This window comes from Osmerus mordax, chromosome 6 (genome assembly GCF_038355195.1).
Source record: "Osmerus mordax isolate fOsmMor3 chromosome 6, fOsmMor3.pri, whole genome shotgun sequence".
Classification (NCBI taxonomy): domain Eukaryota; kingdom Metazoa; phylum Chordata; class Actinopteri; order Osmeriformes; family Osmeridae; genus Osmerus; species Osmerus mordax.
Window position 1 is genome coordinate 7,925,280 of NC_090055.1, and position 12,084 is coordinate 7,937,363.

A 12,084-nucleotide genomic window follows, 5' to 3' on the forward strand; every position below is an offset into this window, starting at 1 on the left:
ATCCCTTTCTTGGCCCCAGTCCCACTCCCACCTCACCCCAAACCAAGGCCTTGACTAACTGCTCGTGCTTTGACAAATATCCTGTCGTAACATTGCACGCTTCTCATACCTCAGCCAAGACAAGTGCCTTGTCAATCACCCTGCTGTGCGCAGACACACAGGTGACCGAGGGGAAGGAATGCGTGTGTGTGTGTATTTGCGCGTGCGTGCGAGTTAAGGGAGATACTCTGAATAGCATCTGTCTTGAAGCTAAAAAGAAATACTTCATGGGAAAGTAGAGGGTTGGATGAAAAAGGCACAATTATCAGAACAGATGGAGATGAAGTGGAGGGAGAGAGATTGTAGCTGGATGCTTAGACATGTTATCAAACGAGGCTGGGATCGATGTAGTGTCTAATTAATAGCCGTGACCAGCCTCTCTATCTCTCTGCTCTCCCTCCCTCTCTTCCTGTTTCCAACCCTCTCTCCCTCCCTCTCTACATCTTTCCCTCCTCCCTTCTTCCTCCATCCCTCCACGTTCCCTCCCTCGACTCGGCGACCAGGGCGGCGGTCGTCCCGCTCTCCCCGTTACCACGACGAGGAGAAGCCGCTCGACTGCAGCTGGATTTGAGGGTCATTTCAAGAGCACAACCAGACGCTGCTCAGACACCATTTTCAGATGGTACTGGAGAAACACCAGCTATTTATCTCTCCTCTTTTCTCTCTCTCCCTTTCTCGCTCTCTCTCTATCTCACTCATACTCTGTTTATCTTTTTCTTCCATGTCTCTCTCTCTCTCTTCTCTCTCTCGCTCTCGCTCTCTCTCACTCATACTCTGTTTATCTTTTTCTTCCATGTCTCTCTCTGTCTTCCTTCCTTCCCTCTCTCCCTCCCCCCCCCCCCCCCCCCCCCGCCTCTATCCCCAACACAACACACAACAGAGACGCCAAATCAATAGAAATGATGGACCTTTGGGAAGGTCATTGTGCTGGAATTCTGGCTGATAGGAGACAACACGGTACCAACCGACAAACAGACCCTTATTCTGCCAACCCACAGAAACTTGATTCCCCTCAGCCGATAACACGTAGGTTCACTGGCAGTTCCCACACTAACAGAAAATACACACACACATGTACACACACACGTAAAGACACACATGGTGCTATGTGCTACAGCTTACCATTAGGGCACAGATAGAGTGTATAGCTAGGAGACCTTTTGCCTACAGACAAACTGTCCTCAATGTAAACAGACATCCTACAAGGACCTACAGACACACTGTCCTCAATGTAAACAGACATCCAACCGAGCACACGTGCTATACGGAGGCACAGACACTAATCGCTCCACCATCCAGCGCCATCCAGACGAGAGTGCGAGCAGGCTTCCAAAACCCCCGTCAGCATCAGCGCTACCACGGCAGCAGCTAGGCAAGCGACAGCGAGGAAGGCAGATCAAGCAGCAGGACACACAGAGAGAGAGAGACAGAGAGAGAGAGACAGAGAGACAGACACAGACAGACTCGAGACAGCAGTGTGGTTGTTGCTCACAGTGTATTCGATGGTCCCCTTGGGTCTCTGGAAGGACATGCGCCTCCCATCCTTCCTCTCTGGGGTCTTCTTCTGGCCGGTATCTGAAAGCAAGCGGGGCAAGGTACGCATTACGTTCATGTTCCTCTCTCCCCCAGCTTGTCACAAGCTGCAGATTCCCAGCCCTGTGGGCAGACAGCTCATTCGTCAACGACGAGCGTGCGAGCCAGCCAGCCAGCGTTGTGAGAGCCGAGCCTCTTCCTTCCACCGCTCTCTCTCTCCCTCTCTTGCTCTCTCTCCCTTGCTCTTGAGCGCGCGCTCTCTCTCTTTCTCGGTCTCTCACTGTCTCTCTCTCTCACTCTCTCTCTCTCTATGCTGAGCACACTGATAGGCGTTCAGTCCTGTTCACCTTGCCTTCCCTGTCTGTCTCTCTCTAGCAGACACGGAGCAGTCTGACCTCCATCAGAGAACTGCTGGGAGAGGCAGAGGGCTGCTGCGATTGGGGTAGGGTATGTGGTATGGGGAAGAGATGGGGTAGAGTGGAAGGAAGGTGGGGGGTTGTGGTTGGGGTAGGGTATGTGGTATGGGGAAGAGATGGGGTAGAGTGGGAGGAAGGTGGGGGGCTGTGGTTGGGGTAGGGTATGTGGTATGAGGAAGAGATGGGGTAGAGTGGGAGGAAGGTGGGGGGCTGTGGTTGGGGTAGGGTATGTGGTATGGGGAAGAGATGGGGTAGAGTGGGAGGAAGGTGAGGGGCTGTGGTTGGGGTAGGGTATGTGGTATGGGGAAGAGATGGGGTAGAGTGGGAGGAAGGTGAGGGGCTGTGGTTGGGGTAGGGTATGTGGTATGGGGAAGAGATGGGGTAGAGTGGGAGGAAGGTGGGGGGCTGTGGTTGTGTGTAGAAATGAGGTTTGGTGTGGTTAAGTCTGGGAAGCTAAGTGGCTGGGAAAGGTTGGGGCAAGGTAAAGAGGCTAGGGCAAGGCTGGCAGACTGGGGGGAAACTGTATAATAACATGCTGTAGAGTACACTACCCCCGCACCCACCCTTTACCCCATTTGATCACACACCCCAGCGTGTTCTTCAGAAGCTGGAGTAGCCATAACAAGTTCCCCACTTGTGCATCAGTCACCTCACGGCTCGGATAAAAACATGAGTCATTCACCAGGCGTGCTATTTCTGGGGCTCTGGGCTGCAGAGAGGAACGAGGGAGGGAGGGAGGGATGGAGGTGAGAATCAAAAAGGTTTCAGGTACAACCATGACTCCTGTCAGGGGCTGGAGCAAAATTAACTCTAAACTAGCAGACATGAACTTCCTGCTCTCAGATGGAGAAACTGGACTGTAGCTCAGGAACACTGTAGAGGTTCCGGAAGGAGAGCTTTGCTTGGTCATACCTCACACCTCAGCCTCACTGTGTACTGTGTCATTGAAAGGTTGTCACTGTTTAGGTAGTATATATGATCTGTTTGTGGATAGTGTTTACAGTGTGCACTGTGAAAAATGTCAATAAAAAGACATGGAAAGTTATACAATTTGTATTGAAAATCTTCAGAAGATTTGTGTTGGTTTTTTAGCTTTCACATTTTCTTCCCTTCTTTTTAGTGATAGCCGGTGGGATTATATTGCTAAATGGGATGTTTTCTACTTGATAGCCCAGTAAATGCTGTTAAGGTAGCGCTTAACACTGCCGAAGACCCTGACCCTTTGTACCAGGAAGCTATGTTTCTGACTCAGCCAGACACTGTCTATTCAAGTCTTTCTGAGGGTATTGGGAGTTCACTTTACAGTGGAGGCGTTGAGAAGCTTTGTTTGTATTGATAAAACAGCCAAACAATGCGAGCGATGCCGTCGTCTACAGCCTAGTTTGAGATGGCCAGTCAAGTCAGCACTCAGGCATTGTGTGAAATCTGAGGTAACTTGTGTTATGACCCAGCTAAAATGCCGCACACTTCTAAAACAAATATGAGAGAGAGGGAAGGAGGGAGAGCATTGATAGGAGGGAAGACAAAGGGAGTGGGAAAGATAGAGCGAGAGAGAGAGAGAGAGAGAGAGAGAGAGAGAAAAGAGGATGAGAGAGACAGAAAAAGAAGGGGGGGAGACAGAAGGATACATTAGCAGCTGTAGGGTGTTGCATAGTGAGCGAGAGCTCGATCTAAAATTAAACCACCACCAGGATTGTGCCACCAGAAACAGGGGCATTCTTTCACACTCTAGAAACACAGAGACATACTCTGTCTTCACAGAAGACTCTCTGTAGTCCAGGAAAACACTCGCATCCTCACCTACCAGAAACCACATACGCCTGTCTAGAACATTCTGTTCTGTTTGTCAAGTATTTATAGGATGCTCTACATAAATATTCATAATGAGAAATGGTGGGGAACATATGTATCGTTATTCTTTATTTGGCACGTCTGAGTGTTATTTGATGTGACAAGCAAGAAGGAACTGCCCGTTGGCCATAGCCAATCAGCATTACTAGTCTGTTCCCATATAAATGTTACGTAACACAGCGTAACACAGATGTGACATTACCTGTCAACTAACATTCTGCTAAAAGAACAGGTGGGTAACTGAAGCTGTTCCACCAAGATTCTGTGTCATCAACTGTTCCTCTGTCATTCTAGCTAGGAGCACCTAGAACAATATCAGGTGACAGTATTAGTGGGGCGACTTGGTCTTGTGACTCAGTCTTGTGAAAACAAAAGTCTGTCTCATGTTGAGATGGGCTGGTCACAAGGAGCCTGGCTCAAGAAGAGCTGTGTCTACACCCGGGATGCGTGATGATGATGATGAGGATGACAATGCCTGGGTATGGTTCTGGCCTACAGGGAAGGCCTTCAGGTCTTGGAGATAGCAGGCATGCGGTCCAATGGACTTCTCTCCCTCAGTAAATTCTAGAATGTGTTTGTTGACAGAGGACTGAGGGGCAAAGGGGCATATCATGTGTGTGTGCATTGGTGGGGGAGTTGGGGAAGGCAGCAGAGCGAGAGAAGTCCAGAGCTCTCCTCTGAATCTGGGAATATTGTTGCAAAAGTATGGCCATTTGTTCCATTAAGCAACATTTTAATATCACAATGCATTTTGTGAGTCACACCAGCTGTATCCTAACACAAAATACCAACCTGAACAGCAAAACAAAAATAATTCAGTTGAGGGCAAGCTACTGAAATGAAAACCACGGTTATTTCAAAACGTCTGAAATGACTCCTAATGAGGACTGAGAAGGTATTCATAAATGCTTTAAGAAGTAATGGTCCAACCCGTCTGAGTGGGGTTGAATGTGTGCTAAATGTCTAACCAGAGCACAAGTGTGTGTGAAAGCTTAGGAAATCAGCAGTGAAAGACAAAATGATCTCTCACCCAAGGACACACACGCGCACACACACACACGCGCATACGCACCACAGCAGTCGCTTGTGGCACAAAACTACATAAACCGATTATCTCGTTTAATACCTTCAATTACTAAGTAGAAGAGGGAAAGTCACTCATTGGAGAGGATTGTCTAGCGGTGATAAATTGAGCACGGAGCTTGTGTCAGCTGGTTCCTCAACATAACCAACGGCCACACTGGAAGATGTTGTTCAGAAGAACATTTAGTCTAATGCCAACAGTTTTCTTTAGTTCACTTGGGAAACATGGAAGCATAGAGAGGACACGTTGTCTTTTAGTCATCCTCAAACACCCTCCCAAAGCCCAACACTTCACAAAGTTCGAGTGAAGGATCTGTTGAAGCAACAACCATTTATATTAAGCGCTATATTAGTTATCGAATTTTGACTTGGCACTGACTATGACCAATGATCTGTCGCTCTTAATCAAAACATGACGATACGAGAGCAAACGGTACAGCAGATCCTTTCTCCAGAACAGAATGCTTACAGCTATATCATACAGAGCAGGAGGGTGCCCAGGTGGCCTGTACTCTGACATACCTGCGCTGGCAGCCAGGAAGCCATTGTAATGCATATATATTAGCCTAGTAAGCTATCCCACTAAACACAGGAAATAAAGGATGACAGCAGCCTCCCTTGGCAGACCCTCCCACGAGCTCCAGCACATAACACAGTTTCCTACAGCGGCGAATACAGTGGCTTCTCTACACACACACCACCTTGACAGAACCTGCACACACACCAGCTCTACAGAGCCCATACACACCACCCAAACTAGCCAACCCACAACCATACACCACCCTCTATGGGAACTATGTATGTCGTGTCAGACACAGCCCCCAGTCTTCCCTGCCCCCTCATTAGCACACGCTCCAGGTCAATTAATCAAACCCTGATCCTGTCAGTGGCTCTGCGAGTGTCACCCCCATCCAGACTTCCTCATTAGCGCTCACTCCAGGCAGACTAATCACACCACGAGCCTGCCATGGGCTCTGAGGGATATTGCACTGTGTGCAATATCGCTGCCTTTGGAAATGGGTCTGGAGACTAAGGGACTTTATAAAACACAGAGGAGCCTAGCAAGACCCCGGTGTACCACACAGTGAAGCATGGCTTGGTCTCCTTGAAATCTCAGATGTTTCAGGCAGGAAGACTCAGTAATAGTTAAGATGCTGTATTCACAGTACTCTTTGTTTCGGCGTTATGGTTCTGCTCTGCTCTCTCAACATCCGTGGCAGAGAGCTACGATATCGGTGATTGCCACAGCAAAAAGAACCAAGGGTGGAGGCTGGAATAATGGAGGTAACATAAGCAGAGCGATGACTGCATAGTGTGTCTCACTTTAAGCAATGTTGGAGTGCATGTGAGTTCCTGGTTTTTAAATCGACAGCCCTGTGAATGTAGAAGGGGTGATTTGCTGTGTGTTTAATGACGGTGGAATGCTGACTGACAGCAAATGCGTCTCAAAGTGAACCAGCTCTGCTTCTTTTTCTTTCAATGCTATTGTAACAATGTGTCACAAATTGTTACATCTCAATGCCTTTACACAAAATAACCATCACAAGATGTTTCTTTTTCAAAACAGTGCCACTGATGTTAATTCATCCGACAAAAGCAATCAATCCACCTGTCAACTGATGAGCCTGATGATCTATTTTCTCTGCTGTGTCAAGCCTACAATGCTTGCTTCTTATTGACCCCTCACACGTTAATTACAACCTGTTTGTTTTTTAGAACAGTTCCACTGACGTTAATTCATCAGACAGAAGCAATAAATCAACTAGTAAACCGATGAGCAAATAATTAACAATCATAACCCTAACTAGTGAGACAGAGGCCAGGGGCATAAACCTGCCACATTAAAAAGGCTGTGCAAGGCTTCCATAGTTGCAACACTTCCGTAACAGGACGTTCAAAGCGTTACCGTTTCCGTTAATAAATGTTTTGTTACGCTTTGTTGGGGCTGAATGTGTCCCAGTCCACCGCAGTGTCAGCGTCTGATTGGTTCAGACGCTGACACTGCGGTGGACTGGGACACATTCATCCCCTTTTCAGATTTCGACAGGTGAACCCTGCATCTTTGTAGCGTCGTCCGTCTCCTCTCAGGTTACGAGTCAGTACCAGATGTGATGACCTCAGCAACAATAACAACAACAAACACGGCTGGATCGGGTCGCAAAGCCAGGGGACCAGAGGGAGGAGGCGGTTGCCCTGGGATACAGCTAGCTTTGTCCAAATCTGGATGTCAACAACCACATTGCCAATAACACTCTGAAGACACAGACCTTAGTGTCCATGCTGTCCAAATGTAACTCAGTTACTCATATACAAAATCAGTTTGTAAGTGTAATCTAAATGGCCTAGCTATGTGTGACAGTATGCTACAGTACAGCAGAGCACATACGAGTATGGAACAGTACATGTCTCACAGAACATCAACAAACAATTAACTAAAGTCGACCTTAATCTTGGACATTGCATGTTAACAAACCTGCAGTCGAGTGGAGATAGAGTGTCTGTGACATGTTGAGTGGAGCCAGGGGAACAGAGGATAGTCGGGACACGTCAGCTGTGCTGGTAGGAGTGACCACAGCTGTGCTTTAGCCATCGAGCAACAGAAGCGCTAGGCTGGTATGTGTCACCAACATTACAGTCAGCTCTGCACCCAACCCAAGTTGTCCAATGGGGTTGGGGGAGGGGGGCTACAGAGTCAGTGAACATCTCTTCAAGACCTCTCCTTGTGGCAGAGAGGTGAGAGCTGACAGCTAAATGAACATTCCCTCACTAAAGCAGCAACACCCACCCAGGATGTTTATGTCTGTATCCCATCTGAATTCTTCAGTGCCATATCTTTTTAACAGAGACATCTGTGAGGAAGGCACTGACAAGAATAATAATGCGGTAAAAAAAAGAAGTGTGGAGGGGTGGGGGGCGTGATATTTAATCAATAAAATGAGCATAAATGGCAGAATGAGAGTGAATATGTCTCTCAGGCAGTAGGTAAACAAACAGCTGTTTCATAAGAGTGTGTGTTGATTAGTCAGACATCGACCTTGTCCATGGGAGAGGGTGCCCATTGCCCCCCTTCCCCCCGCCTCCCCTCCCCACCAGCTTGTGGCTGGTCCGTTTTTTTTTCTTTTTTTTGGAGCAGCATTTATTCTAAACAGACACAAAACAAATAGCGCATACTCTGCAACCCTGCTCAGATCAATCTGTGGTCAGAGGTGGGTCAGGCAAGGGGGCGGATTCAAGTGACATGCCGTAAGTAGATGCTAATTTCAGCACAGAACCCTGTGGTTTTCTAATGTACTGGAGGGGTTCTTGTGGAGGGGGGTGGATGACAGTCATCAGATGAACACCACCAACGTATACTACCACTGCAACTTGTGATGTGACTGTGCCAGAACAAACATATCTCTAAGTTCTACAACAACAGTCCCCCACACGGCCACACGAAGCAACTGAAAGATGGTTAGCAACACATCTTCTTGTGTCATTTATACTAAATCTCACAACCTATGCATTCAAATGAGTCTCCAAACCAGACTTGTCAGAGTAGGGGATACTATTGTTCACTCTGCTATTGTTCCCACAGCTAAGCTGCAGACAGAGGTTGTCCACTTCTCCTGCAGCCTCTGGTAATGAATACTAATGATGGACGACCCATTGTAATCTTGGCCTACTCAGCCCAGAGCAATCCATAGCAGCACCGGGGCCCAGGAGCTGGGCCTGGTCCACTCTGTGTCCGACCACAGTGAATGTAAGTGGGTCGAGCTCTCAGAGGTCCTGTCCTGCTCATTCTTCATGACTGGGACAGGAGGGGCACTGTGCTGGACCCTGCTGAGGCCTGACTGGGACAGGAGGGGCACTGTGCTGGACCCTGCTGAGGCCTGACTGGGACAGGAGGGGCACTGTGCTGGACCCTGCTGAGGCCTGACTGGGACAGGAGGGGCACTGTGCTGGACCCTGCTGAGGCCTGACTGGGACAGGAGGGGCACTGTGCTGGACCCTGCTGAGGCCTGGCCAGTTAGCATACCTCTCCGGGTCTGTCTGGGTCCGGGGTACGTGTGCGTGTTTGTAAATCTGCTGACTTGCCTGCCTACCTGTCAGCCTGCGTGTCTGTCTGCTTGCCTGCCTGTCTGCCTACCTGTCTATCAGCCTCCCCTTACTGGCCCCCTGGTGGTGTGCCCCCATCTCCCAGTCCAACCCTCCATAGCTCCGTCTCTCCCCCCTCCTTCCATGTCCCCCGCCCCCCAGGGTGGAGCTGAGAGAGGGGGCCAGTGGGAGCGCTAATGAACTGAGCTGCCTTCACTGGTGTTTCCAGAGCAGCAGTGGAACGTGCGTCTTATTAATCCTTGTCCTAATTAGGGCAAACAATTAACCTGGCTGACATGGAGCCTGAGACTGTACACAAGACTGGAACAGGGAGGAGATGGGAGCCCCTAAGTAGGCTACAGTCTGTGCTTCTGCACACCCAGGAATTATGATAGACTAATTATGTTGGAACTTTTTTGTTGTTGTTTTTTTACATCTTACAAGACATATTTTGATAAGATGGATGGTGGGGGTGTTTCTTGATGAGGAGGGGTGTCCTAACATAAGATTTGTTTGACTTATTTATAGTAAACAGTTGACTAATTGGATTTATTAAGGGTGCACTGATACAGTTGGTCTTGGTTGAAGTTAGTTGCATGAAGAAAACAAAATCAGAACACTGTAATTATAACTGTCTGCCCCGAGGACGGTAGGTATAGGTTTGTATATTAGGGATTAGACTCACTGGTTACGCATGCACCTCTTCTGCAAACTTACTAAATAGTTGGAATGCCTAGGGGGTTACTTGTCCCCAAAATAAAGTTAATTGGTACGCTGGTTCCTTTTGACTACATTTAATAACATACAGGCTCAGAGTAAACGGACGAATCTAAAAGAAATAACCACTGCTGTGAAAAAGACGCTACAAACGTGTTGTAAGTGTAAATCGGCAGAGACCTGTTGGAGATAGCAGAGAGATTTCCTGGTCATGTGTTTGAACCGTGGTCAACAGCTCAACTGTGACAGATCGCCGTCTTGTTTACTGCAGCATGATGGTTACGGCTGTCCTCCCCTTTTCAAGATTAAACGAAACCAACAACTAGGCCTACCAGATTTTGCATTATGTAGCCCATTTAATTATAAATGTAACCTTTATATCCTGCATCATTCAATGCCTCAATTTCAAAGGCGTACGTGCGTGTAAACTGCGATGTGTCAGTAGCAGCAGTGCAACTCCTCGTGTCAGTAGTCACGGACTCCAGTCACTTGAGCAAATAGCCTGCTAGAAAGTTGTCAAATAAAAATTCTACCTGTTTTTAAGTAGGTGTAGCTGATATCACCACGTGCGGACGTATTAATTTGATCCGAGGGTGAATCTTGAACGACCTCCTGGTTGGAAGAAGTGGGCCAGATTCTGCTCGAGACAGCGTCTCTGACAGCTCGGGCGCTGCTCCCGGTGAACGACAAAATGTAGTTCATAACTACCGAAAGACAAATCAAATAGCAAAATGCATGCTGCCTTGTAACCAAAAAACTGCCTAGATAGTAGGCTAACAATTGCCTTGCATAGCCGATATCCTATAACTTCAGGGAAGTCGGAGTTACAGGAACTAAGTCACGTAAACAACCGCAAAACTTTTTTTTACTCGGGGTGTTGTCGAACAGCGTAGCAGATAGCCCAGTCAGCAGGGCAGCACTTCTGTGGCTCGTTTCTAGTTGCATTTATAGTCGACGTTGGGGACTAGCAACACAGAAAATGAACAATACTTTTCAAATGACTGAAACTGCCAGGGTGTCAACTGGCTAACAATTGAGCGTGGCTTAATTCCGACACAGGATCGTTCAGTTATATTAATGGGATCATTCTGCAAAGGTGGCGGTTTTAAATGCAACAAGGAAAGTAGCCTATTGAAAATGATTTAAGACTACTCTGTAATAAATTGACGGGATTGTCGTCACTCACTACAGTCAGTCCCCCCAACATGAATGCACTCTTGGATTTCCAGACCTCTGACATATAAGTGTCTGATCACCTTCTCTGAGAGGACGAGTTGGCATTTGCTGTGGCCAAATGAATGTGTGGGAGTGAAAAATCTGACGGAGTAGAACTTGCAGGTCTAATAATTGGGGAGCTGATTTAGGTAGTGAACTGGAGAGTGAGTGATGCATTATTCATCGAGAGAAAGGGAGAGCGACAGAAGGGGAGGATTTGCAGAAGAGAGAAAGAGAGACAATGTTTCAATGGAAAAAGGGACAAAAGCAGATATTTTCCTCCCTCATCCAAATGTGTTGACGAAATTCAGACATGATGGCGATATCTCTTGTTCAGATAGTAAAAACTAAAAACCAATTGTATAGAGTCCATCGTGATTAGTTTAAATTAAGCATGGATGTTTATCTGCTCTGTCTCCAGAATACAGCACTCCACCTGCCGGTAAGAATCTAAAACAGCAGGCTGACACCAGTGACACATCGATTCCTCTTCCTGACACAAAGTAGGCTGCAAACAGATTTACTCGCTGTGTGTGTATCAACTATTTCAAGTCAAAAAGAGCCCAACTAAGTTAATACATTAACAACAACAGGCTGGCAAATACACATCAAATGGTAAGTATCAATTGAAACAAATGATAAGTCTTCCTGTCTGTGTGCTCATTGCTGAAATGCTGTAACTCATCTTAAGCATCAGTGACCTTGTCCACTGTCCGCACCCTGCTGGGCTCCTTGGCACTGGGGTAGGGTGTTGTCACTGGCCCTGAACACAACAGGCATGTTGCCAGACACCACCTGGTCCTGACCACACACCCACCTGCATACTGTAAATGAAAAAGCTAACATCTCCAAAGTGGAAGAGACACCAACAAGTAACCAAAATGATTCCTCACTCAGCACAGACTCCTAGTCTTTCTTGACCTCATTCTTGCTTTATATCCCCATCATACAATGTAATATACTGTAGATGAGGCCAAGAGCAGTGGTCCTATCACCCCACACAGGCTTGGGGAACCTGCTTTCTCCTTAGGTTTTGTTTCAGCCTAATAGGTTGAGATAAAGTCTATCCTATAAGAAGCAGAAGACCTAACAGTAGAGTAGAGTCTAGTTGGGAGCCTCTTTCCCTGCTGGCTGCTTCTGCAGGTCAGGCAAT

At 47.5% G+C, this 12,084-nt stretch overlaps 1 protein-coding gene across 1 annotated transcript in view; it reads right to left on the reverse strand.

Annotated features, from left to right (window-relative positions):
- oxr1a (oxidation resistance 1a) overlaps positions 1–10,546 on the reverse strand; it is a gene marked incomplete in the record, with an annotated part of 32,779 nt that extends 22,233 nt beyond the window's left edge. Inside the window, 2 exon segments of the mRNA XM_067237440.1 lie at positions 1,532–1,614; positions 10,250–10,546. Of these exon segments, the coding sequence (XP_067093541.1) occupies positions 1,532–1,614; positions 10,250–10,418 (252 nt within the window).
- Positions 10,547–12,084: the final 1,538 nt, after the last annotated feature.